The 27689-nt window shown below is 53.9% G+C and overlaps 2 protein-coding genes across 2 annotated transcripts; both read left to right on the top strand.

The window, feature by feature from the left end:
- Window positions 1-1922: 1922 nt before the first annotated feature.
- Window positions 1923-15585, top strand: NAA40 (N-alpha-acetyltransferase 40, NatD catalytic subunit). Its single transcript, XM_019717895.3, has 8 exons — window positions 1923-2054; window positions 7640-7735; window positions 8689-8741; window positions 11657-11752; window positions 11861-12019; window positions 12183-12266; window positions 12671-12748; window positions 13003-15585. Exons 1-8 carry the CDS (start codon window positions 2049-2051, stop codon window positions 13142-13144), a joined length of 714 nt encoding a protein of 237 aa, XP_019573454.1. The 5' UTR covers window positions 1923-2048; the 3' UTR covers window positions 13145-15585.
- A 7372-nt stretch (window positions 15586-22957) lies between these two features.
- COX8A (cytochrome c oxidase subunit 8A) lies at window positions 22958-24700 on the top strand. Its single transcript, XM_019717840.3, has 2 exons — window positions 22958-23140; window positions 24375-24700. The coding sequence occupies exons 1-2, from the start codon at window positions 23027-23029 to the stop codon at window positions 24468-24470; spliced, it is 210 nt and encodes a 69-aa protein (XP_019573399.1). The 5' UTR covers window positions 22958-23026; the 3' UTR covers window positions 24471-24700.
- The last annotated feature ends 2989 nt before the right edge of the window (window positions 24701-27689 follow it).

Here is a 27689-nt window from a genome sequence, read left to right on the forward strand (position 1 = left end):
TCCCAGATATCCCCCCAAATATCCTCATGCCTTGCCCCCTCACCTCCTTCAGATCTTGACTCAAATGTCACCTCATGTTTGCCTTCCCTGAGCACTTTTTTTTTTAATTGGGGAATATTGGGGAACACTGTTTCTCCAGGTCCCATCAGCTCCAAGTTGTTGTCCTTCAATCTAGTCGTGGAGGGCGCAGCTCAGCTCCAAGTCCAGTCACCATTTTCAAACTTTACTTGATGGGGGCGCAGCCCACCATCCCATGTGGGAATTGAACTGGCAACCTTGTTGTTGAGAGGTTGCACTCTAACCAACTGAGCCATCCGGCCGCTCCCCGCTCCCCCAGCATCTTAATTAAAACTATAAACCTGCCCTTCCTTGCTTTTTTTTTCTCTGTAGAACCTATATCATCTAACATATTTTGTACCTGCCTCCTCCTTCTAGAATACAAGTTCTATGAGAGCAGTGTCTTTTCTGTTATTGTTTTCTTTGCCGCCCAAAACAGTGCCTGGTATATGGTACATTCTCAGCAAATGTTTGAGTTCCTGTTTGGGGGCCTTCACGACACTAGCACTGAAGATAGGATAACAAACAGAACGTGACAGTCTATGAAGCTTAAGCCTTGGGCAGCATTTCTCCAATTTTCATGTGTTAGACCCTACCTGGGGAGCTCTTAGAAGCGAAGACTCTGGCTCCACCCTGGATTTTCTGGGGATAGGCCCCAGGGGTGTGCACAGTGCACAAGCTCCAGTGGTGTTTCTGATGCAAATCATGTGGGGGTAACATTCTGGTCTTTTGGGATCGACTGAGCTACTGCCCAGGATGCCTGGGGTCTCATTTTCACAGCACCGTCCACTCTCCATTAAACAATTGTTAGATGCCTGTCTCCTTTCTAAACAGTGTTTCCGACTGCTAGGACACCTTTCTCCTCTCTGTGGCCTCTGCGCTTAGCACAGCGTAGGTGCCAATAAATGTTTATTGAGACAGTGAATGAATGAATGAATGGTGACAAGATGGATGGGTGAATCACAGGACTCTGGTTAGAAAGGAATCTCAAGAATTCACAGTCCAGGGCTCCCCAGCCGGGTGGCAGTTGGAGTTCCGTGCTCCTAACTCCGAAGGCTGCCAGTTCAATTCCCACATGGGCCAGTGGGCTCTCAACCACAAGGTTGCCAGTTCAACTCCTCAACTCCAGCAAGGGATGGTGGGCAGCGCCCCCGGCAACTAAGATTGAGCAAGCACCTTGAGCTGAGCTGCCGCTGGGCTCCCAGGTGGCTCAGTTGGTTGGACCGCATCCTTTCAACCACAAGGTTGCCAGTTCAACTCCTCCAAGGGATGGTGCCCTGCAACTAGCAACCGGCAACTGGACCCGGAGCTGAGCTGCGCCCTCCACAACTAAGACTGAAAGGACAACTACTTGACTTGGAAAAAAGTCCTGGAAGTACACACTGTTCCCCAATAAAGTCCTGTTCCCCCTCCCCAATAAAATCTTTAATAAAAAAAGAATTCACGATCTAGAAGGTGGGAAAGTTTCCAAACACTTCCCCAGTGCCCGACAGTGACGTGTTTGGTTGTCTGTGAAGGTGGCTGCTCCTCTGGCTGTCTGGGGCCCGGCGTGGCCGCAGAGATGTGGAACGCAGGAACTGTGAGGCCACCCAGCCGGATTCCCAGAGGCTGGTTTCTCCTAGTCCAGCGCGGCCGTTGCCATAGCTACAGACGCAGCCTGGCGAGGAGGGGGCGGGCCCTGGGTTACGTCATTCCTAGCGCGACACTGCTCCGCGCCTCCCGCCTCTCAGCTTGCGAGACCCTCGGCCCGCCCCCGGAGCTCTCCACCTGCACGCCCCCCCCCCCCCGCACGCCCCCCTTCCCGGCCCTGCGCAGGCGCGGTGTTGACCACGGCGCGCGGGGGAGCGCGCTAGGCGCATGCGCGGTGTCTAGTTTTCCCCCCTCCACACACACTGCTCTGGTGTCGCCGCTGCCGCCGTAGCCACCGTTGCCGCCTCCCTGCCGGCAAGTGTGGGAAGGAGGAGCCGAGGGCCGCCGCCGCCGTTGCCGCCATGGGGGTGAGTGAGGCAGGAAGAGGAGAAGCGAGGGCCGGGAGCGTTCCCCGCTCCCCTCGTCCCCTGCGCCCCCATTGTTACTGAACCCCCTCTCACGTGACCCCGACCCCCTCCGGCCTCACGTGACCCCCAGCCCCCACATGACCCGATTCCCCAGTTCTAAGTGTCCCCACGCTCGTCCCTGCCCGAGAATCCCCTGGGGAGCCCTCTTCTTGGGGCCCCACCCCCTTGGGTGCTCCCCGCCCTTCGTGTCGCGCCCGCCCTGCCTTCCTGCCTGACCTGTTATCTACTTGGTCTTCTCCCTCCCCCGCGCGGACCTTGGGGTATCCCCCCTACCCCCAGGGTTCACCATTACCTGGTTGTCACCGACTTCGCGGCTTCCCACATCTTAGGCCATCTCTGGCCTGCAGGTAACTGAGGCCCAGAGAAAAGAAGGCGCCCAGCCAAGGTCAAATATGCAGTGACTGGGGGCCAGACCCCGACTCCACTCGGGAATCCCCGGCCGCTGCACTTCCCGCTACTCAGATTCTTAGTGAAGCCAATTCCCCAGCTCTCTTTCGAAACATCTCCACCAGGTTCCTCCTGTTCCTAAAACAGCCTCTTCCTTTACAACAGAGGCCTGCCTTCGCGGCCTCCTAGATGCAGTGAGATGGTGCTTATTATTGCCTGACTTGCAGGTGGCTTTGCACGGGGAAGCTGTGCAGAAGGTGAGCAAGGGGCGGATGGGGGGTCACTGGTCATGGCCCCAGCCGCTGGTGGATAGTGACCACCTGTTCTGTGCAAGGCCACCTGAAGGTGCATTTTATGCCCTTCCCTGGCACGTGCTGATAGAGGGTTGGCAGAAGTATTGCTCATGTTTCTATGAGTTGACCTTCCTAAGTCCCAAAAATACATAGAATTTTCCTCACCTTTAGGGAGCCCTAACTTTGGAGCCAGAGCTACCTCAGTCCAGCCCCATTCACTGGCTAGCAGCATGCTATTGTGCTAGTGACATGGCCTTCCAGAGTTTGAATTTCCTCATCTATGTGATGGGGATGATGGTACCTCCCCCTTAGGACAGATGTGAGGAATCAGTGAAATAGTGGATGTAAATAACCACATAGGTGCCTCCTGAAGAGTGGCTGTTATTTTTGCCTGTGTTCTCAGCCTTTACTTTAGTTATCTAAAGTAGATTTGTGCTATTTTTAACCTATTGGGTTTGTCCCTGCTGTTGGTAACCTAGATATTTTTTCTCATTCAAATAGTTATTGACTGAACAAATCAACTTGTTAGACAAAAACACTTATCTAATCCATGTCAAAGCACTTTATGTAATCCATGTCAAAACATCATATTTCAACAAGAAATTTGGATACCATGTGCTTCATATGTAGAAAGTTAAGTCTAGAGACTTTAGACACATTTAACCTAGGCTTGGGTGAAAGGTCCCAGACCCAGCTCTTGTTGAAACTAAATGAAACCTGTGAGCCAGGTATCACTCTGTAAGTGTCTACCCAGCGTTGGCCACTATAGACAACGCAGAAAGCAAGAAGCATGACATGGCCATCCTGGCTCCACACTTCCTCATTGGTGGAGTAGAAATAGCAGGGCCTCAGAGGTACCGCGATCCTTGCTTCCTGTAGGGCCCCAGTCCTATTACTCACACTTTGCAGATGGGTTTCTCAGAATGGCCCCTACCTAGTCTCTTCTGGCCTAAAAGTCACTGCAAAAGAGATTTGAATTTTCCTCCCTAAAACAAAGCTGGAACCCTCTCATTATCCTCATTCCTCATGGGTGGGGGCTGTGGACACCCCACTCCAGAGGTGTCAGGAAGGTCATCCTAGTGGTTTCCTCTAGCAGAGGGCTCTGCTCCATTTGACAGCCTGATCTCAGGCTGGGAGAGGTGGCATCAGATGGAGCATCATTCTCCAAGTACTTTCGCCCTTGTTGCTGCATAGGTGTTGCCTTTTAGGAATTAGAATTTAGATCTGTCTCCCTTTGCCCAAAACAGATTCTTTTTGCATCCTGGATACTTTGTGGGATGGAGACGGGGACACTGAAAATCTAGGAGATGCCAAATTCCTTTTCTGAAAGGTGCCTCCTGCCCCCATCTGGTGTTTTTGTTTTTAAATTTCTCCATGTGATCCCTGGCAGTCAGAGTCCTGCACACAGAGATGCTACTGGATAGGAGTAGCAAGGGGAGGAGTCTCACCTGCGAAAACGGCGCTTGCGTCACACTGTTCTAACCAGTGCCATATAAATGTAACTGATGTAGTGGAAGGAGCATGGACGCTAGGGTTCAGATCTGGATTTGAACCTTGGATGATTCATTCATTCTTCAGGTATGAATTGAGTGAGTGAACACTGGGTGTACACTGGCAAATAAAGCACATGTGACCTCTCCCTCATGGAGTGTACAGTCTGGTGGGAGTGGAGGGAGGAGGGTGATAGGAAGAACTCTTTGAAAATTCTGTTCTCTGGCTCTGTGACCTTAAAAGTTGTCTAATCTCTCTGTGTGTCAGTTTTCTCACCAAAGAAGTGGGCATATACCTTGCAGAGTTATAAAGATTAAAATAAGTCATCTTTAGTAAAGCACTAGCAGAGGGTCTGACACTAGTGGGTCCTTGTAAACACAAGTCCTTACTATAAAGACTTTTTATATCTAGTACTTTCTACCATTTTGTCCTCACAACAGTCCTGGGAGGTGGAGGCATTGTTAGCCCCATTTTATGGATGTAGAAATTGAGGTTCAGAGAAACTGAGTAGCTTGCTGAAAAGAGATTAAATAACTTGCCCAAAGTCACACAGCTATTAAGTAGAAGAGCTGAGAATCAAATCCAGGTCTCTTGACTCAAAATCCCACACTCTTTTTATTATATAAAGCTCCCTTGGGAAAGACACTTAACCACAATGAGCTTTTCTGTTCACTGTGCTTATTTCCCATTTTAATTAGGAGAGTTTTCCTGTGTCCCTGCAGGATAGTCTTACCTCCTCAGGGCAGGGCAAAGCTAATTGGAACAGTAGGAGACCACTTTTCCTAGTGTGTGCTGGGCTTGGCGGGGAGCCCCTGCCTGTCTGGGCCAGCCTGCTGCAGCCTGCCTCAAACCCCGTGTGCAGGCTGCAAAGCGCTGAAGGGATTCATTCATTATCTGTCGTCTGGGGCCCTGGCGGCCCCAAGCCTTCCTCCGAGGGTTGCCGGCTCGCTTGTCCCGCTGCGTGAACGAGCCCAGAAACCTCCTGGAGTCCCAGTCTTGGTCCTCCAGCTGCATGTGCTTAGGGATGGCTTACCTGGTGTGCTTTGGAACGAGGTGCTGTGCAGGGAACCCACGTTTCCGTGCTGTCTGGGTCCCGGGAGTCAGACTTTCTGTCCGCCACCTTTGATCCCTCAGCTCTGTATCATGTTAAGAGCGAGCTAGCATACCTGGTGGGGGAAGGGAGCTTGCCGCTGCCGGGAGGGTGTGCTGCCTCTGACCTGTCCTTAGAGCTGTTCTGTGAGGCCAGTGCTGCGTCCCCCTTTTCCTAGAGATGGCGTTGTTTTCACAGGTCATGCCAGGGGTGGCAGGAGGAGATGGGCCTGGCCTGATGGATGCCAAAGCTCCTGTTCTTTCTGCCCTGTCACACAGCCCTGGGCCCTGCTGTGTCAGGTTTCCCTGTTCCTTAGCCCTACCTCAGGGTGGAGGTAGGGCCTAGGGTGGCACAGTGTTGGCACGTCATACCTGCCATTACCAAGTCAGAAGAGTTCTGAGAAACGAGGGCTCCCGAGGTCTCATCCTGACCTTGCCTTGGCCGGGTAGGAGGTCTTTGACACTGGTGTAGGCTCTCCCGGAACCAGCATGGCTGGGGGAACCAACACTGGATCTGTGGCCCAGCCCCTGGGAGTGAGTCTCCTCTCTACCACTTACTCTCTGGGGACCTCTGAATGAGTCACCCCGTCCCTTTGAGCCTCAGTTTCCATGTGTAAGGGAGGAGATGGTTTCTGCCCTGGGAATTGAACCAGGTAATGTTTGTGAGAGCACTGTGCAAGCTGAGTGTGTCTCAGTGCTGTCTTGAAACCCAAATTCCCAGAGGAAAAGATGGGTGCCCTAAGACTTATATGTGGTAAAGAGGGACTAGTTCTGTCCCCAGATCCCAGCGTTATGAAGACAGTCTGTTCTCTTCTGTCTATTCCTTCCCAGGGGGTAAGGAATGAGACCTAGCCTGGCTTCCAGCACGGTGCTCGGCCTGCACATAGTGCATAGCTGGTGGTGGGCGAGTTTATACCTGGAAGAGCAATTCCTGTGAGTTCCTGGTACCTGAACTCTTGCCTCCCAGGTGCTTAAAATAGGAATTAAGTGGTGTCATTCCTTGGGGAACCAAAGGTAGAATTTATCCTCAGCAACTTTCCAGCCACTGGTGTTTCAATTCACCGTTCCTGGGGCCAGTCAGTACCTGCTAAGGAGGTAGTAGAACCTCTCTCTGGTGAGCGCAGGGAGAAGAGGGGGCAGCTGTACAAAGCAGAGCCATCTTTCCGGGGCCGGGGTGCCTCTGGACTTGGGCTGGGTGTGCTGCTCGGGTCCTGGGGAGTGAGAAGGAGAACTGTCACATCCTGTCATGTGCCATGTTACCCCTCATGAGCTTAACACCTCCATGGCGGCCTAACCCGCTCATCAGATAAGGAAAGGGCTCAGCGAAGGGCTGTGGTTTGCCCGAAGGCCGCAGGAGAGCAGAAAGAGGCTTTGGATGGATACAGGCTGTCAGACTCCAGAGCTGGGCTCTTTCCCTGTGTTACTAGCTTTTTACGGGAGGAAAGAGGGTCCATTTAGGTCCGAGAGAACCCCACATGAGCCTCAGGATAGGATCTGCTCCAGATGCAGTTGTGGCCGGTTTGCCGGTTGCCCCGCTGTGCAAGGACGCCTCCCTTTGCTCCTCCCTGCTGCTGGTGTGGCTGCAAGTTGGCCTTGCTGATCACGTGTCACCATGGCCTCTGTCCTCAGGTGAACCCCTTGGGGCCCTTCACGCTGCTGTGTGGCGACTAGGTGCACTCGTTGGCCTTGGCTGAGCAGCACGTCTGGGGTCGGCTGCCTCCTTAAGCCAGAGGGCCTGGGCCCTAGCTTAGAAAGGGGCCCAGCTCCCAAAGCGGCTGCCCCTAGAACAGAGCTTTGTCTCCTGCAGCTGGAAGACACTGAGAAGGCTCTGAGTAAACTTCTACTTGAGAATAGCTGTCAGCGGCCACCTCAGATGCTGTCTCCTCCCTGAAAACTGCCCTGAATGTGTCTAAAGTCAGTTTTTCCCTCCTTAGGAGGGGATGGGTGGGTGAATATTTATTAGGCACCTGCTGGAGGCCAGGCTCTGCTGCAGGCGCTGTCACGGTCTCTCACTAGGTCTTCACATGATCCCAGTCCCGAGGGTCGGTGCTCTTCCTGACCAGGAAGCTGAGGAGCCCTAGGACCTTACCACTAGAACACTCTTGGGTCTCCCACCCCAGCCAGTCTGCGGCTGCCAGGATGGGAAGTTCCTGCTGCTGAACCCAGGCCTGTGGACACAGGGACAGACTTTGGTTCCTCAGAGTGAAAGGCAAGCTTTGGGCTGGCCACAGCCCTCCTAGACAGCTTTGCTTTTCTCTGTTGCAGAGGAAGTCAAGCAAAGCAAAGGAGAAGAAGCAGAAGCGGTTAGAGGAGCGAGCAGCCATGGATGCTGTCTGTGCCAAAGTGGATGCCGCCAACAGGGTGACTCTCCTGCTTCACAGTCTCTTCCTTCTAGAACTTCAACGTGGTTTTTAATTTGACTTCTGTTGGCGCCACCTTGTGGCAGAATTGTGTTACTACCCACCCACACCTCCGCTGCCTCCTTGTGGGGAGGGGAATGAGCTGGAATGAGCCAAATTGACGGGGGTGCGGGTTTGAGGAGGGCCAGTGATTGGCCCACGTGCGTAGGGAAATGTGAATTCGTATGGAAGTGTCTGCTACTCTCGGTGGGTCCCCTCACCGACAGAAGAAGGTCTGGAGAAATTTTTGTTAGGATTTTGCATTTTGGGGAGGAAACCTCCCTCATAAAATGTGATATAATTTTCTTGTTCATGCCTTCAAACATTCACTGCCGCCCAGTGAAGTCTCAGAGGCTGTGCTGGGACCGGGAAGGTGCAGTCGCCTGGTTTCAAGGGGCCGCAGTCGGGAGGAGTAGCCATGCAGCTCAGGACCAGCCCAGCCCAGCTTCAAGCTGAACCAGAGAGATTCTGGTTGTCCTTCCTGTCCCCTTCGTGCTCCAGTTTTTTTATTATTCCTTTAGCCCAGTCAGTAAACAGTCCACATTTATAAGGATATGGCTCAGAGACGTGATCGTTCCGTTTTGGGTTTTGACCACATGAGGTTGGTTGGGGGCTTCTTAGAAGGATGCAGGTGGGTCTGCTGGCCTCTCTTCTCCGGGTCCTGAGCAGGTTGTGTGCCCACAGGCCCGTAATAATATTAGGCTGGTAAAATCTCTTCTTACCCCGTGAAAGGAAGCTCACTTATTAAAGCCTCCCTTCTACATGTGATTTCAGCACTTAGGCGGGTAGGGAGAGCTTCTGAGGGTGTTCCTGGGCCCAGGAGCTAAGATGTGGGTCTGACCAGTCTTGGGCTTCAGGGCAGAGCCTGCGACTGCCACACGTGTGTTTGTGCTACTCTTTTCTTTCCCTCCGCAGCTTGGAGACCCTTTAGAGGCTTTCCCAGTGTTCAAGAAATACGATCGAAATGGGTGAGTGTTCAGCGTTCCTAACGTGCTTGTTTGAGTGTCTTCAGGAATTCACCTGTCCAGAGTAGGCGTCATCAGACTCAAATGTTTACGTTTTTCTTTGTTAGAAAAAAGCAGAAATGGTGGCCAAGTACCCTGTTGATAGAAAATCCCCCAGTTAGGGTGACAAAAGAATCCGCAAATGATCAAAGATTGCGTAATCTCAGACTGGTGTCTCTGGGGCTTATTCTCTCTGCACGAAGAATCATAGAGCTGAGACATTTGAAAAGCCATGTAGGCTGACTCTCTTTTTTTTTTACAGATTTTATTGGGGAAGGGGAACAGGACTCCATTGGGGAACACTGCGTACTTCCAGGCCTTTTTTTTTCCAAGTCAAGTTGTCCTTTCAGTCTCAGTTGTGGAGGGTGCTGTTCAGCTTCAAGTTGTTGTTCTCTCAGTCCCAGTTGTGGAGGGCGCAGCTCAGCTCCAGGTCCAGTTGCCGTTGCTAGTTGCAGGGGGCACAGCCCACCATCCCTTGCGGGAGTCGAGCCTCATCCCTTGTGGTTGAGAGGACGCGCTCCAACCAACTGAGCCATCTGGGAGCTCAGCGGCAGCTCAGCTCAAGGTGCCGTGTTCAACCTTAGTTGCAGGGGGCAGAGCCTACCATCCCTTGCAGGAGTCGAGGAATCAAACTGACAACCTTGTGGTTGAGAGCCCGCGCTCCAACCAACTGAGCCATCCGGGAGGCAGCTCAGCTCAAGGTGCCACGTTCAACCTTAGTTGCAGGGGGGCAGAGCCCACCATCCCTTGCGGGAGTCGAGGAATCAAACTGGCAACCTTGTGGTTGAGAGCCCACTGGCCCATGTGGGAATCGAACCGACAGCCTTCGGAGTTAGGAGCATGGAGCTCTAACTGCCTGAGCCACCTGGCCGGGCCCCGATTCTCTTTTTTATACAGGGAGAAACTGAGACTCAGAAGTTGAATGAGATTTCTGAGCTTAGAGTTTCTCTCTGGCAGCCAAGGGGGCTTTCAGTTCTCAATCCAGTACTCTTTCCCTCAGTGCATAGTATAATTGTTAAAAGCCACTTACTGGCTTTGCGACCCTGGACAAATACTTCACCTCTCTGTGCTTCAATTTTCTAATCAGAAATGGGTCTAATCCTAGTATCTTCCTAATGGAGTCGTCGGGAGGATTAGATGTAAAGCGGCAGTGCCTGGAGCGTGCTGATAGCTAGACCAGGGTTAGCTGCTACTACCACTGCTGTTACCAGTTCAGGTTACTGCAGGATCTGGGTTAAAGCCCCTGTCCCCTTTCTGTCTTCCTGGTTTATAAAGTGGGAATCATAATCTGTCTTACCAGAGATGCGTTGGCTGAGGGGTAATGAGGGTTATGGTTTTAGAGAATCACAGATACGGGTTTGAATCAACTGTGCCTCTTATTGACTGTACTTGGATGCGTCAGCCATACTCTGCAAGCCTCATTTTCTAATCTGTTCAATGAAGTGAAGATGCCAAATTTGCAAGGTTGTTTTGAGGAGGAAAGAGAATGTATCCTGCTCTGTAAGTAGCAGTTGGTATGAGTATTTTAATGACTAAGGTAGACTAATGCAAATATTTGAATTATGTAGCAAAGACTGTAGTAGGCAACATGGTGTTTGCTTTTCAGAGCTGTATCTGGATTTCACAGTCATTTATCCATGCTTCTTCCTGCCTGTGAACAGACGCATTATAGTACCTCAGGTAGCTCTGTCTTCAGCTTCTGGGGAGGCCTTCACATATGCTTATGTGCTACTGTTAGTGTCCGTACCCCACTCCCCCGAGCTCCACAAAGGTGAGGCAGCTCTGAAGCCGTCATGGCCAGCAGACTCTGGGCTCTTCAGGGCCTGGAATTTGGTGTGGTTTGTGTGGCCGTGAGCCTACTGTCAAGAACTTAAAGAACTCAGATTAGCAGAGTTTATACCTACACACCGCCCTTTGGAAAGCACGTAGCTAAGCAGATTCAGTGTTGTGTTTGGGCATTTCTGCTACTGCATGGTCACTCCTTACAAAGAAAGGAAGACTCTTCCGAGTCAGGAAGTTCCCGAATTGACCAGGCTGAGCGCATGTGCAGCTCGCATGGCGTGCTGCTCAGCAGAGGTGAGGTGGATTCCAGGGGGAACATCCTCCAAGGGTCGTGTCAGAGGTCACTGAAAGATCCTGGGATGGGAGCTTTATAAGGACTAAGGTTGCTGGCTTCAGTCCTTTCACAATGTGGCACTTCCTAGGGAATGTGATTTTCCAGTTTGGCCAAGATGTTTATCCATAATTTACTCAAATTTCATTTAGAAGTAAGTACCAGATTAGGATACCTTAATGCCTACAGCATCTGTTAGTTTAGGAAAACAGTGTGGGATTGTTTACTTCGCTGTATCCTCAGAGGAAGCGGCAGACAGGACTCCACAGAGGGGGTTGGGGGCCATAGTCTTCTCGGAGAGCCTAAGGTCAGCCAGACACTTTCAAAGGAGCGCAGTAGATAAGAAGGAAAAGGTCCCAAGGAGCCCAGTGAGGAGTCAGTTCAGAATTAAAGTTACAGTAAAAATGCCTAAGGGCAGGAATTAAGGGAACAGAGCCGACTGGAGTGTTTATAACAAAGTACAGAAGAGAGGGTGGTAGCTGAGAGGGACAGTTTACAAAGTGCCAAGTCTGATAAGGGCACGTAGGGGAGGCAGGAAATGGGACTTGCGGTCAGGGTGGTGGGCCTGTGATGACAGTTGTTAATCTCGGCCCAAAAGGCTTAGTTCTTACACAGGCCCCTTCTGTAGTCGTGTCCGGGAAGGCAAGGCTGGGCTTAGCCCTTCTGTGTAGCTTAGCTGAGATCAGGCACGCCTCGTTGCCAGGCTCTCAGGCCAGCGGCAGCGCGGGGCTGTGGCCGGCTGCACAGCCTCCGTTCCTCTCCTCAGGCTGAACGTCTCCATTGAATGTAAGCGAGTGTCTGGACTGGAGCCAGCCACCGTGGATTGGGCCTTCGACCTGACCAAAACCAACATGCAGACCATGTAAGCACGCCCTGGGGGCGTCTCTTCCCGAGGCCCACTTTCCTCTCCCAGAGTTCCCACACTTTCCTCTCCCAGAGTTCCCAGTCCTGACTGCCCCCAATTTCTCAGGTATGAGCAAAGCGAGTGGGGCTGGAAGGACCGAGAGAAACGGGAGGAAATGACTGATGACCGAGCCTGGTACCTCATTGCTTGGGAGAACAAGTCGGTCCCGGTGGCATTTTCTCACTTCCGGTTTGATGTGGAGTGCGGGGATGAAGTCCTGTACTGGTAGGAGCCCTGGCTTGGGGGGAGCCCCTGCTGCTGCCCTCGGCACTCCAGCAGGGGGCAAAGGCCACTGTGCCTGTCTGGGTCTGCGGGCCACCGGGGCTGCAGGCTCCTCCGACGGGCGCCGCAGCCTCCTCACGCTCACGTCCCTGCTTTCTTCACCCAGCTACGAAGTGCAGTTGGAAAGCAAGGTGCGGCGGAAAGGCCTGGGGAAGTTCCTCATACAGATCCTGCAGCTCATGGCCAATAGGTAAGGGCCACCCCACGAGTCACCCAGTTGGAAGGAGCTGCCTCTGAAGCGTCCACTATGCTTTGGCCTCCGTGGAGGACAAGGCTCATGGGACTGTTTTGAAGAAGGGCATCTAGAACCCTCTCAGTAAGATAGTCCCTGTCCTGCTGTGACCCTAGATTTTGTGCATTCAGCTCAGTACATAATGGGGACACAGAGGAAGTGGGGTAGCCAGTCCTGTGGGGGCCTGCTGCCTGTGCAGTCTCATCCGCCCCTGAGTGGGAAGCGCTGTGAACGCTGTGGGAGCCCAAGACGAGGCTCAGGAGTGCTTCTCGGGCAAGTGGGAGACGGCAGGCCCAGGCACGGGAGGAAGCAGGACGTAGCACCTGTCTCTTTCTGAAAGGTGTGCTCTGCTTTCTTCTCAGCACACAGATGAAGAAAGTTATGTTGACGGTATTTAAGCACAATCATGGCGCCTACCAGTTCTTCAGAGAAGCGCTGCAGTAAGGAGCTGGGCCCCTGTGGGACTCTGGGTGCAGGGGTACCGGCGTTGGGGCCTTTCTTCTGGTCCTGGCCCCCATTCATCCTGACGCCTGAGCTCCCTGTCCAGTGGTCGTAGGGTTTGGGGATTGGTGGGATGATGTGGGAGTGCCCTCTGGCTTGGTCCCCGCTCTCCTCGGGGTGGAAGACTTCTCAGGCCCGGTGGGGAGGCAGGCCACTACCTGCAACCCATCCTGTCGCCCTGCCTGCCTTGCAGATTTGAGATCGACGACTCTTCCCCCAGCATGTCTGGGTGCTGCGGGGAGGATTGTTCCTACGAGATTCTGAGCCGGAGGACCAAGTTCGGGGATAGTCAGCACTCGCATGCGGGCGGGCACTGTGGTGGCTGCTGCCACTGAACTCCCAAGCCAGAACACTCTCTCCAAGGCCTGTCCTCTCCCCTGGCCGCACCCCACTCGCCAGGTGCCCGCGGAGCCGTGGCCTCCTCAGCCCTGCACAGGCCCGGCTGCACCCTGAGAGCATAGACCCTGGGAGGAGTGGTCCGAGCTGTCCCCCCGTCTCCTGGAGAGCAGAGTGCTGCGGGGGAGCAGCGGAGAGGATGCTGAGGGAAGAGCTGGCAGAAGCCGGGGCATGAAGTCATTCTCGCAGAGAGGCTGCCTTCTCACTCCACTCTCGAGCATAAGACTCCCCAACTTCTCAGTAGCTGGATCCTCACAGCCACGCCCCGTCCCCCTGCCCTGTGTGCACGTACACACACACACACACACACATATGCTTGGACAAATGGAGTGTTTATACCCACCTTTATGAAAGTCCTGGAGCCCTGGGTCGGGGTCTGGCTGGTCCCCGAAGAGGAACGGACTGTGTAAGGTCTGGGCATAGAGAGGCTTCAGAGACTCGTGCGCTGTGGACGGAATGCTCTGATGGAGACCATGGGAAGATCTTTGTGCCACGACAGGGAAGCACGGGTGCTCTTTCTAGCTTTTATGGATCCACAGAGGAGTCATCCCAGGGGCCTAGCCGGCTCTGGGAAGAAGGTTGCCTCCCTCTCCATCGCTGTGAGGGGCTGAGAGGACCAGGAACAAAGTCGAATGGAGCCCGCCATAGGGACAAGTGCTGCTTTGGGCTTTTGGACTTTGCTGCATTCTAAGCAAACCTCTTGATCTCATGGCAGTGACTCGAGGTTTTCATTCATAGAAAAAAGCCAGAGGTCCTGCCTGTTCCTGTCCCATGCGCCTCATTACTCTTTCTCCCCGTCTCTCACCCCCACCCCAGATACCTCTATTCTTACTCTCAAGGGGGGAATAACATCAGGGAGCCCATCGTCTTCCCCCAGGAGGACCCCTCGTTCCTGGCATGTTCAGTGCCGTTTCTGCTCATATCTTGGTGCTGATAGCTCTCTTTGGAGGGGCTTCGCTCCCTCTTCAGAGAGGCCCCAGCCAGCAGCAGGCCCTCTGCCTGCGCTCCCCAGCCTCGCCCCTCACTGCCTCACTGGGGCACTAGTGCCACTGCCCTGGCTGGCAGCACAAGCTGCAGCAGGAACGCCTAGGTGGCCACATTGCCCTGTGGCAGCAGGCTGGAACAGGGAAGAAGGCCTTCCTCTTCTCATAGGACAGAGGGGTCAGAGCTTACACTCACCCTGGTCTCTAGGCCTTGTTCCCCCTCTAGGGGGAAAAAAATGACCAAATTCTTATTCAGGAGAAAGCACCTAACACCTCCCCTTAGACATCCTTGAGACCTGCTTTAGGGAGTGTCTTCAAGTTCTAGCCTTTGAAGTTGCTGTCCTGGAAGTCTGGGTCCTTCTGACCTCAGAATCTGCTCGCAGCCCGCCCTCTGTCCTGACTCAGGCATCTGCGCCCGGGAGCTCCCCGTTGCTGTTCCTGCTTTTCCCCCAGACTCTGCTTGTGCAGAGGCCTGTGCACAGCCTCCACCCGGCCCAGCCCCCACGAAGCACTCAGCGTGGCATTGCCCTTGACCCCGCCAGCTGTGGTCTGGGTCACTCCCTTGGAGAGGGCCCTGCAGCTTTACACTGGAATAAGCCCACCTGTGCCCTTGTCCTGCTGGCTCCCAGGGGATTTTACTCAAGGGGGAGAGTTTCAGTTGTTGGGAGGACATTGGTGGGCTCCTTCCAAGAATCATGGAACAAGCATGCTTAGGAAGAGTGTTTCCTCTAATCCCTGTCTTTCAAAGGACACAGAATGGTAACTATTTATTGTCTTAGATCATGGATTTCTGATACTTCCCATTCAAGGGGACCAAAAGGAACCCCCAGTGTAAATCCCACATAAGGTGAGTTCAGTGTATGTTGTCTCTTCCCAGTAATTGGACACCTGGCACTGAGCCCATTGGTGCCCGGGGCGCTTGGTGCCATGCCCTGCCCGTCCAGCCTCTGCCACCTCGGAAGGGCTGCCCGGGAGGTCGGGGCGGGGGCGGGTGAGGCGCTGCCCGAGTCAGCACGTTGCTCTCGTTGATGTTGAGCCCGTTCAGTTCTCAACCATCTGTCTTTCTCAGCTTCCCCAGGTCTTGGTTTTGAGAAACATAGGCCTTTACTAGGCTTTTTTGTTCTTTGTTTGGGGCACGTTAAAATATTTTTAAAGATTTTTTCTTTATAGTTGTATCCACTCTTATTTCAGGTTATTTTTGTTGATGTCAAATGTGCACATGACGTGTGTGGTTCTTTTTAACCCTTTATGTTTTTTTTTTTTTAGAGGAAACTTTGAAGATAAACTCCTTGATATATATTTTTTCTTTAGCAACTTATCACTGGAATCAAAGGAAAAAAAGATCTCTTTTTGCATTGGTTGTATTTGTATGTCACAAATAAAAGATACTTTGTTCAGCTGTTGGGATAGCTCCTGATGTTGGGGTGCCACGGGTAGTGTGGGCTCGGGATGCTTGGGCCCTCAGCTGTCACAGCGTTGGGCCTAAACCCTGGAACGCATGTAGCTGTGATGGCCCCGCACTCCTTGTGAAAAAAGTTTCAGGCCTGAGAAGCCTCAGCGTCGGGCAAGGAGCCAGAGGTGGGAACTGAGACCAAGTGCATGTGTTTGTGCCACTTCCCAGAAGCCCAGGTAGAGGTCGAAGGTCTTCTGAGGTGCACCAGCTTTGCATCGTGGAGCGTCCCAAGCCGGGCATTGTGACATCTGACATCTGTGGCTGAACATGAATTTGAGTGTATTTGTGTGGGAGTTAGATGAGAATGTCAGTGTTTCTTTTCTCCCTTTCACTTTGTTGGGTTACTCAGAATATTCTCTCTTTAAAAAATACCAGCCCCCTCTTCTCTCCATTCACAAAAGACAAAGGCTCAAAGGAAGGATAACTCATGTCAGTCCTGACAAGGCGGGAAAGTTATGAGCTGGGGAGGCTCCGTCCTGCCCCTCGAATGTGACAGCCGGAGCTGTGCACCTTCTCTCCAGGGCTGGACTCCTGCCAGTCCTGTCCCAGGGTGAGCCAGGAGGAGAGGCAGGAAGTGGGCTGGGAGCTAGGGCAGAGGCACTTCCTGTGGTGCTCCTGTGTGGTGAGCACATCTGTTGGAAGGTGGTGAAGGAGGCCAGGGTGGAGCCCCCCAGCCATATGCATTTGTGCTCTGGCTGGAGAAAGAGGAGCAGGGTTAATAGCTGCCCAGTGGGTGCCAGCATGTTGTGGCCTCAGGCCTGTGAGTGGGGGCAGCTGTCCTATCTTTGAGGCACAAAGGAAAGCATCCTAGTCCTTGGGGAGGGACAGCGCATTTCACTGGCTAATCAAACAACAGATTTCTCATGTGACAAACTTCTGCCCCCAAGTTCCTTGTTCCTTGAAGGCTGTTTTAATCCCAGGCAGGAATTCCATGGGATGGCAACTCCTTGCTACAGGGTAAAGGGCCAGAGTGGGAAGGGGTGGGGCCCTTCCTTTGTCGCTGCTGGCTGGGTCTGCATCTGCACCTTCCACCTTCCTAAGTGGCCACCGGGCCTCTCTGGTCTCCGCAGTGACCTGCCTCCACAGTGACCTGCCTCCACCCCTCCCTCCAGCTGCAGCTCAAGCTTTGCTCAAGTGGCATTTGCTGAAGCCAGCAGGTGCAGTAAAAGGCATGGTTACTGTGCCAATGGTCAGAGCCAGAGCTGTTTCCCCAGTGGGGGGAACCTGAGCGCCAGAGGGTTTCTACAGCCCGGCTTTGAAGGTGGCCCGTTCACGCAAGGGCAAGTTTACTCTAAGTTCTTGTGCTTCCTCCCCAAGTGCAGGAGGCAGGGTCTGGGCAGAGGGAAGGTGCTTTGGGGGAGCCTTGCAGACTGAACAGCCCGATGCAGATGTGTTGCTCCGTGGCTGTGACAGGGAAGGAAATGCATTTGGTGAGCCCCCGCTATGCCCGTGACACATCACACTCGGTGTTCCTGTGTGCTGGGCACGGTGGCATGCTTGTATCAATCCTTACAACCCTATTCCATCACAGTGGAAGTAGTCTCAATTTAAAGGTAAATCAAGAGTCCGGGAGTGTAAAGTAACTGGTTCATGGTCCTGGTAGGAAGTGGCAGAGCCAAGATTTAACCCATTTAACAGGAGACCTGAAGCTTGGGAGAGCTCAGTAAGACACAGCCAAGGAACTCGGCCTGATCCTGCAGTCCCTTCCCTCCCCAAGCTGCCCCCCTCCCCCACAGAGGCTGAGAGACTGGGTTTCTGCTTCCTGAGGAGGAGCCATCTGACCCCACAGCCCCCAGCGGTTAGGAGGCCCCTTGCCCCTCCCCACCTTGATCTGCCTGGTGCTGGGGGCCAGCGCAGCAATCTACATCCAGTCTGCAGTGCCCAGGTACACAGTGGTGCCCCAGACAGAACGGGGCTGGTATACAGGTCTCTGTGGATGTCATCACACCTGCTGATGGAGTTGTAGGTTGTCTTGCGGATCCTGGCACCTATTGGTCCTGAGTGGTCCTGCCCTGGCACAGGAGGGCACTGTTGCAGGCAGTGGGCCCCAGGGGTGGCTCATCCACCCCGCCCCTCACCAATGGTGATGAAGTAGCCCAGCTCAGTGAGAATCTCCATGAGGTTATCAGTGAGGTCCCGGCCCCCTAGGTCCAGGTGCAGGGTGGTGAGGGGCAGCACACAGCCCTCAGACAGGCACATTGTGAGTCCTGCCATCCCCGAGTCCAGCATGATGCCTGGGGAGTGGGTTCCACAGGGCCTTCAGGGAAGGGGAGCAAGGAAGTGGCCTGCACTCCTGGGCAACCTATGTCCTGAATGTTGGATACAGGGAGTGGGGGAGGGGTGGGGAATGGGGGGTCCAGGGATGTGGCTCTCAGGTGCAGGCCCTTAGCCCTCTCTGGGGGCCTGGTTGTGAGACAGGGTATCCAGATGGGGTAGTGAAAAGGAATTGGGGGGCTCACCCTCGGGTTTGGAATTGTGAGTCCATGCTGGGGACCCAAAAGGAAGAGGGGCCTGGAGGTGGGGGTCACAGCAGGGTTGGGGTGAGACTGGGGCCCAGTCCTCACAATGGCACAGCCTGAGGCGTACAGCAGCAGCACAGGCTTGGATGGCCACCTACGTGGCAGCAAAGGTGAAGGTCTTGAACATGACCTGGGTCGTCATCTTGAGCTTGGCCTTGGAGTTGAATGGGGCCTTGATGAGCACTGTCTGTACCCCTCCCAGGCCACACATGGCGTGTTGTAGAAGCTGTGATGGCACAGCCTCTCTCTGTCCTCCCAGCTGATGATGATGCCGTGTTCCATCCTGGTTGGTACTTGAGTGTCAGGATACCATGTTTACTGGAAGCCTTGTCACCCACATAAGTTCTTCTGACTCACGCCCACCATGATGCCCCCAGGAGAGATGGGAGGCCTTGGGTGTGCTTGGGAGGCGGTCCAGCCTAGCAGCCCCGCCTCTCTCTGGGTCTCAGTTTACTCATCTGTACCATTGGGGCTGTTGGGGGCGGGTAGTAGCAGCACACTGGCACTCGGAAATCTGTCAGCTGCGAGGAGTGGGTGGACCCTCCTTCCCATGTGAGGCTGGCCTGTGCCAAGCCCGAGTTGTCACACATGAGGGAGGTGATCTAGTCCTCATCACACATGGCCTCTAGCTGTGGGCTGCAGGCCGGAAGGGGTTAACCACCACCAGCCCACAGCCTCACTGTGCCACGGCAGCCCACCTTTCCTGTGGGCTGCAGGACCCTGGGGCAGAGCCAGGCAGCTGTGTCCCACTGGGGGGAGCAGCACCCTGCCTCCTCTCCTCCCCCATGTCGCTCCACCTGACAGCTACTTCAGGGCCCACCCCCTGAACGTCTGGAACCTGGGGACAGCTGAACATACTTCTGCTTCATTCCTGTCCCACCTCCACCCGGGAGCCCTCTTTCTCCTTGTCAGGGACATACAGATCGATGCTGGTGTTTCCCAAACCAGTCCTTTTCTTCCAGTGAGGCCGACCCTCCTGCCCCTTTCTCTTGCTGGACTTTGCAGAAATGCCCCCATTTTGCAGATGGGGAAGCTAAGGCCCAGGTAGGGAAAGGGAGGTAATGCAGCAAATCAGTGTTGGGCCTGTGACCACCCCGCTACCTCTCGCCACCCCTTCTTGAACCCTTCTCCTTTGGATACAGGGCCCTCCATCCCTTCCCCTGGATAGCCCCAGGGCTCAGTGCCTAGCACCTACTTGACATGCCAGGAAGAGAATCGAGGCCAGCTGGGGAAACTAGAGACCCCTAGCTCAGGTTTGTACCAGCTCTGTGTCAGATGCTCTGGGAGGTGGCAAATTCCAGAAGGTGTAGGGGGGAGGGCTGCTGAGGGATTTCTATCTACTGAGCCCACAGGGCTGGGGATCAGCCTCCTCCCTAAGACTCATAAGCTCCAGATTTGGACAAAGTGGTTACTGGGCTGGATCCTTAAATGAACAGGGGCCAGGCCTGGGGTGGGGGCACCCAGGGTTTCTCTCACCCATGTGTGGCGAGTGGGTCTAGGGGCCAGCTCTGGGGGCACCTAGGATCTCCCTGGTCCATATATGATCAGGGCCTGGGGGCCTGGGTTGTGAGGCTGGTCTCAGCAATAAAGACCAGCTCCCCTACCATCCCCAAGGCTTGGGATTTGTTCCTACTGCCCCACTCAGGGAAGAGGGAGTGATGGGGCAGCTTGGGCCCGCGGGTCAGAGCCAGGACCCCGACCAGGACCTCTGGGCCTCCCCTGATACAGGGAGAGACTCCCAGCAATCTGAACGTGGTGCAGTCCCGGGGTGGGAGAGTGGGCTCCCCAACTTTGCAGGCAGCACAAAAGTTGCCAAGGTGTTAGAGGAGATCCCTGCAGTGTGGAAGCCTGTCCAAGGAGTCTCTTACTCATGGGGCACACCTCCCTCATTGGACCAGCAAAGCCCCCCTCTTCTTGCTTGCATATTCTAATGGCATGAGAAGTGCCCAATGGTCAATCTTGGAAAACGCAGGAGAAAAAGACCAAAAATTTTCCCACCATTTAGACAACACCTCTGTTCACAATTTGTGCAACCTTCCAGACTTACCTGTGCATATCTATTTCTGTAGCTATCTTTTCTCTGTTTTAGAAAAACAGGATCATATCACACATGTTTTCCTTGCTTTTTTTCCTTGTGTTTAAAAATTTTTTTTTAACAGAAATGTAACAGGAATACAGAAATGTGCACAAGTCATGAATGTCCAGCCACTTGTGATAGAATTATCACAGAGTGATCACATTCGTGTAACCAGCAACCAGAAGCCCCATCACGCCTCTTCCAGTCCCTATGCCCTCCCTCTTCCCCCAGGATCCCCACTACCTGACACCCCTCCCACCCACGGCTTAGTCCTGCCTGCTGCCCTTCATGTAAATAGGACCACGCAGTGTGCTCTTCTCTGGCCTTTCTACTCGACACTGTGTGTGGGAACCATCCTTGCTGTAGCTGTGGTTGGTGTGTTTCACAGCTCTATAGTATTTGGTTGTATATAACACCATAGTTCTCTACTCTCTTGTTGAAGGTCTGTCTCTGCTTTGTGGGAGGGCTGCTGGGGGAAGAGCAGAGATGTTAGAATTAATCCCACAGACCAAGGTGCAAATCCTGCCCTGGCAGTTGTAAACTCAGTCGGGATACTTAACCTCTGCTATATTTCTCTCCTCCTCTCTGATGGGAGTTCTTCGAGAAGCCACGTCACAGGGGTTGTGAGGAAAGCTCTGGAACAGAGCACTTATGTCCTGCTCCACAAACTTCTCCTCCTTTTCCTCCAGCCACTGGGGAAGGAGATGACTGTGCGGTTCCCTAGGGAGTAACCCAGAGAACCACAGAGAGGCTCATCCCTTTTCAAAGTATCTCTGGGCCTCTTGCTGGCTGTGCCCTAATCTGGGCATTCGTTATTACTTTGTCCATAGGGCAAAGGCCTGACAAAGCCCAGTAGGGCAGCAGCGAGGTCCCTGCCCCTTCCCCCAGGGGCAGGCAGCTGAGGCCTGGGGCCACCCAGCCCTGTGACCCTAGGCTGTGCCCCTTGGGATGGGGGTGGGGGGTGGGATTTAGAAGTATGTGTCCTGGGCTGTTTGCCAGAGTCCAGGGTAGGGTAAGGGCAGGGAGCCAGGTAGCTGGGGGTAGGGCTGGGCTGAGACTGCTAAACATTAGCAATACCCACAAGTGGGGGGAAAAATGAAGAGCCCTGTGTAGCTAGCCTGGGGACCCATCCCTCTAGAGGAAGCTCGGGCATAGCCCACCCTCTGGAGCACTCTGTGTCCATTGCCACCTTTCTGTGAGCCTCTCTCCCTGCCTCCGTGGGGCTGAGGCTTCTCCTTTAAAGCTCCTGTTATCCCAGTCTCTTGCTACCCAGCCTCACCTCCACCCCCTGTGGCAGCCTTTGATGCTATTGACCACAATATCAAAACTGGAACTTCTGGAAACTCTCCCTCTCCACAGCAGCTTGTGTGATGGTTAAAAGCATGGGGCCTGGAGCAGACAGGCCTGCCCTGGAATCCTGCCCAGGCAGCCTTGTAGCTGCATGACCTTGAAAAGGTCGCCCACTTCTCCAGGCTATTTCCTCATTTGTAAAAAATTTGAAATAATAGCATCTCACTCGTGACACTGTAGTGAGAATGGAATGAGATTGTACAGGTAAGACCTGGTTCAGTGGCTGGCCCCTCACCCCTTTCCTGTTTGCCTTATACCTACTGTGCAGTCTCCTCCAATTCATAGACATCCGAGTGTCTGATGTGTACCAGGCCCTTTGGACACAGGGGTGAACCAGACACAGACAGTCTAGGGACAGACACTGACCCTGTGGGTAGTGCTGTCACAGGGGCTGCTGGGTGCAGAGGCAGCACAGGGACTAGGGTGGCCAGTGAAGGCTAACTGACACAGCGCCATCCCTATCACATTACGGCACTTTCACTAGCTTCTCGTTAAGTGCTTTTCTATTGTCCATCTCTCCCCTCTGTTATGTCAGAGCTGTGATAAGGGAGGCCCTTGTTCACTAGGGGTCCAGAACAGTTCCTGGAATACAGTAGGGGCTAGTAAATATTTGTTGAATAAAGTAAGCTGTATCAGTCAGTGGAGGCCTGTAACTAGGAGTTGGAGTGGTGAAAAAGGAAGGCTAAGTACGAGTTGAAAAAGTGTTCTAGGTGGAACACAAGATACAAAGAAGCAAAAGGCTTGGGGCGGGGCAGGGTGGGGAGGGAGCGAACCAATGAGCAAGGAGGAAGGTAGGGACTATTTAGAGATGAGGCTGGAGAGTGACATTCAGAAATTGGGACTTGGTCTAGTAAGCATTGGGAATCACTGCAAGTTAAGTAGCTGTATGAGTTGGTTAGATTTACGTTTAAAAAAAAAGGAATGGAGGAAGGGAGAAAGATCGGCTGTCACTGCGTGGAGACTGGAATTAAAGAGGGAAATAGTAAATGAGAGAGTTCAATTACGAAGTCAGTATCAGGCGTTTCCTTCAGAAATAACGGAGGGTTGGCGAAGAGGGGGGATTTGTGAAGAGAGATTTGAGTACTGTATGAATGGAGGGAGGACTCAAGAGTGCCGCCCAGGTTTCTGAGTTATGTGATAGGGTGGCCACAGATGTCACTCACGAAGACAGGCCTCTTTGGAGGCGGGGCATAACTGAAAGACACGCCCTTCCATGCCCCGCCCATCGCCGGTAGGATGGCGTCGATTGGCTGTTTCGAGAAGCGCGCCAAAAACTAACAAGGGTGGGAGGGAGGTGTATTCTTGCGTCATCTCCGGGAGGTTGCCGGGCAGCCCTTTCCCCGCCTCCCTAGCTCCGGAACTTCCGGCCGGGGCCGCCATTTTGACTTCCCGACCTTGGGCTCCTGCTGGCGGTTGTGTGCAGTTCACTCAGTGCTGTCATGTCTGTGCTGACGCCGATGCTGCTGAGGGGCCTGACTGGCCCGGCCCGGCGGGTCATGGTGCCGCGTTCCCAGCTCCATTCCAAGCCGCCGCGGGAGCAGCTCGGAACCATGGTGAGGAGCGGGCCGGACCGTGGGTTCCGCGGCAGGTTCGGGGCCGGCCGGGTCTGGCGCGCTGGACGTCGGAGGCCTTGAGAGGGCTCTGCACCTCGCCCCCCGCGGCGTAGCGGGGCGTGAAAGTGCTGGTTTGGGCGTGTTGGAGGGCGCTAACGAGGGGACAGTGCTCGGGCGACAGTCGTCCAGTCAGCCCCAGGATCTCGGGTAATACCGTCAGTCCCAGTCCTGTCGCTTATTTGCTGTGCAGCCTCGAGCAAGCTTTTTAACCTCTCTCTGTCCCCGTTTACTCATCGGTTCATTGGGAGCACCTGACGACTGTTAGCTACCTCTGTTAATTGTTAGGGGAGGGGAGGCAAGAGGACCCCAACAGGTCTTTGTAGTTCCCCGAAATGTGGGCGGGTTTAACCCTTACTGATAACTTGCACCTCCTGGGCACTTCCCGTGCGTTGCCTCAGTGGCGGAACACGGCCTTGAATGCAAAGTCTTCAGGATCCAGGTTAGCGGACCGGGAGTTAAAGCAGAGCCGGGAGATGGCTGCGATTGTGGAAATAATAGTGGTAATGTTTGCAGCTGGCAGCTGCTGAATGCTGCTGTGTGCAAAGCACTATGCTAAGAGTGCTGTGCTGGTCTCATTCAGACCTTGAGAAGAAAGGGCCATCATTTCTACCTCGTGGCTGAGGAAACTGAAATTTAGGAGCAGTGTATTGACTTGTCAAAAGTTACACCGTCAGTGGCAAAGAAGGAATTTGAATTCAGGTGTGACTCCAAGTTTTGCTGATCTTACCTGCTATGGGGACTGTGGAAATGGATATAAAAAGTCATTTATCCCTAGCTCCAAAGGTTGAGGAGCAATTCTGAAAAGGCAATGGGAAGGGAGGGGGTTTTTAAGACAAGAAAGGGAAGGCTTTTTTTAGAGTTATCAGTCTGCTTGCAAGGTTCCTGGGTCCCCACAGACCAGCTTTAAACAGGTTTAAATCCTTGTTCCTGTCACTTCACTTTGTCAGCTGATGGTGGCTTTCTTCCTGGATCCTCACCCAGGCTGGCCCCCGCCTCCATATCTGACACTTTACCTCAAGGCCCAGTGTAGGCCTTGGGTCTGCTATAGCCCTCTTCTGGAGGCTGAATCTTGACTCCTTAAGGGGGGCTTTCGGCTGCCTGAGAAGGGTGCTGGGACTCCAGAAAGCCTGGGGGATTCCTTACTGGGGGGCCTTCTTTCTTGTGCTCTGTGTAGGATATCGCCATTGGGCTCACCTCCTGCTTCCTGTGTATCCTTGTGCCGTCGGGCTGGGTCCTGTCTCACCTGGAGAGCTACAAGAAGCGGGAGTGAAGGGGGCTGTCCTCTCCCTCACCCTGGGACCTGACCAGCCCCAGCCTGTCCTGATCATGTTTGCTGCATTCCTGGCCAGCCTCCCCGACCATGGCCTTCAGTTACAGTGAGCTCTTCTGCAATCATGACCTCCTGATTTCTCCATTGTGACCTCCTGGGACCACATAAATCATTTATAAAGCCCTGTTCAGTAGGGCCCCTTGGTAACAATAAAGTCTATTTAAACATTGCTTCAGAAACGCCTCCTGGCTTTGACCTGGGCTCCTGCCTCCCTACTTGAGCTCAAGATGGTGTTGGGTGGGGGTGTGGAGAAGAGGTGGGTGTCCCTGCTGGCCGATTGCCCTGTGGTAGGTCCTGTGTGCTCAGCCGTTCTCCTTGCTGCCTGGGAGTGGTGACTCCTTTGTGTGCTTTCGTGTGTTAAAATGTTTTCTGGCTTCTTGGGAAAAGTACACGTGTTGTGATTGGGCAGACTTTCCTGCTCATCCCCTCCAGCACTCTTGGTTGTGCCAAGCTCAAGGCTGTGCGAGTGTGTCTGTGTCTCCTGCTGGGGCCCAGCTCTGCTGCTGGAAGCCCTTCTCTATGGGGCCAGCCTTCCCTGTCCTCAGTTGGTGGGCTCCACCATTTCTCCTAGTTGAAGGGTGGGGCACTTTACAGTGTCCTGCTTTTTGATGTCAACTCCAGGGCCCCTTTTAGCAGTATAACTATAAATGCTTATGGACCGACTGGCTTCCTCGTTCTCCTTGCATCCTTCCCTGTCCCCTCTCCTGGGCTTGGGGAATTTGCTGCTGCTCCATGCTTAGGGCCCTTCCTCAGTGATTGTTCCTGGGGGGTGGGAGCGGGGCCTCCTTAGCTGGGATGATGCGTGTGAAACGCTCCACACAGCTGGAATCCTGACTGCCAGTGTCTGAAAGGAACGTTCCAACCCGCTGGCCCCAGCCCTAGAGGACACCTCAGCCAGCTCTCCTTTTCATTCTTTTCTGTGGTGACGTGGGTGACTTGTGAACAGACACAGGTTCAGTGTCCCCTTGGGGGAGGCTTCCAGGACTCCTGGGGCCCACATGGTAGACAAAGCTGTCAGGAGAGCTGAGGGGCTCTGGGACGTGGTTGACTTTAGGCCCTGGGTGACAGAACACACTCCCCAGCCCCTCTTCTGCAGGGCTCTTGTTTCCTGATTTACATAGAAGCTGAAAGTAGACCCTGCTCTCCCTCGCTTTGTCTAGTCCTTCCTGGCCTTTTTGTGTGGTGTCCAGTGATGCCTGTGGTGCTCAGTGCCTGGATACTATGGCAAGTTCACTTCTGCCCAGGGCTGCTGCCCTGAGGGCTGGGGAAGTCGGCTGCCTGCCACCTGAAAGGCTTGTTTCCTTTCACACAGCCAGCCTTTGTGTCTGGGCCTGAGGAACGGTCTAGAATGCTGGGAAGTGTGTACAGGTTGGGCTACTAGCCAGGGGAGGGGTAGGGCCCATGTTGGATCTGAAGGACTGACCTGAGCCAAGCTGCGGTGCCGAGATCCACCTGTCACCTGCAGGTACCTCAACAGCTCCCCTGTCTCTGGGGGAAGGGGCCTCATAGCTATCTCCTCCCGAACAGTGGGGTCACTCCTGTTCCCTGCCTCACTCTGGGAGGCTTTGCTGTGGACACTAGCCGAACAGAGCGCTCTAAGCTGCTTGGTCCTCGGCTGGCTCAGGTTGCTGTGGGCACAGGTTAGGCCACGGGGCTGACCCCTAGCAAGAAAGTGATACCGGAGAGGAGCTGTTTCTCTGGTAACTCCACTGCTTTGCTGAGGATTTTGATTGGGTAGCCCTCATTTTTGTGCCCCTGGAATGCAGAGACAGTGGCCCCCTGTCCCAGGAGGACTGTTCCAGCCCTAAAGCTGTGCGTCTCAAGCCACCCCTTGCGTGATGGGAAGCCAGCGGCCACAGGCAGGGCCTTGAGAACCCTGAGCTGAGAAAGCCTCTCCAAGCCCAGAGCTCCTCCAGCACTTGCTCTCCCACAACCTGCTGGGCCCGGAAGCACTTGTGGACATGGGCAGGGTACATACACTTGGGGTGGATGGCAGAGTTTAGGGTGCAAGTGACCTGTCATGCTTGAACCCCATCACCCTTTGGTTCTCAGTGTGGCCACTAGGCCTGAAACCTGGTCACCTTTTCAGTGTCCCTCTCATCCCCAACCAATCAGGGGCCCTGAGGCCATTCCCTATAGAGAAGATAAGGTGCTCTGTACTCCCGACAGCATTTCTGTGTCTGTCTGAGGGTGTCTGTTGGAACCTGAGTCTGGAGGGGTGGGTGTCTGCCCGGCTGTGCACACTGGGTTGGGAGAGGCTGCAGTCATGGCAGATGCTGTAATGTCAAAAACAGGACTGGGTGACAGAGGCCTGGCCATTTACTGTATGACCTTGGGCAAGTCATTTAACCTCTGTGAGCCTCAGTTTTCATGATTATAAAATGGTGTCAGAATAATGTCCCCCTGAAGATGTCCATGCTTTAATCCCTGGAACTTGTGAATAAGTCACCTTACCTGGCAAAGGGGATTTTATAGATGTGATTAAAGTTAAGCATGTTGAAATGGGAGATTATCCGGTGGGCCCCATGTACGCAGGAGTTCTTACGGTGGATGGAAGAAGACAGATCATGCACATCTCAGCGATGCCACCTGAGAAGGACTCCACCCGCCTGGACTGGCTTTGTAGATGGAGAGAGTGGGCTAGGAGCCAAGGAATGCAGTGGCTTCTAGAAGCTGGGAAAAGACAGACAGCCCTGTTTACAGCCAGCAAGAACATGGGGACCTCAGTCTCCCAGCTGCCAACCTGCGTAATAAAGAAGCAGATTCTCCCTGAGAGCCTCTGGAAAGGAACACATCCGCACATACCTTGATTTTAGTCCCGTGGAAGCCATACCAGACCTCTGACCTCTGACCTGCGAAATTACACATTTGTGTTGTTTGAAAGCCACTAGATTTGTGGTGATTTGTTTATGGCCGCAATAACAGGAAGAATATGTCATTGTCTTGGTGCTGCAAGGCTCCCCCAGGAGGGGCTGGATCCTGAACAGACTTGAGGTGTTTTGGAATGTAGGGTATTTGCAGGACAGTGTGAGAAGTGTGGTGGCGTGAGTCTGTGGAGAGGCCTGTCCCTTTGACGCCTCTGCTTGCTTTTTGCCTTAGGTGGCCTGCACCCTGGCTGCAAGTAGCCACCCAGCCAGCAGCCTGGAAGTACAGCCCTTG

This window comes from Rhinolophus sinicus, chromosome 14 (assembly GCF_057876585.1).
Source record: "Rhinolophus sinicus isolate RSI-liver-muscle chromosome 14, RSI-T2T, whole genome shotgun sequence".
Classification (NCBI taxonomy): domain Eukaryota; kingdom Metazoa; phylum Chordata; class Mammalia; order Chiroptera; family Rhinolophidae; genus Rhinolophus; species Rhinolophus sinicus.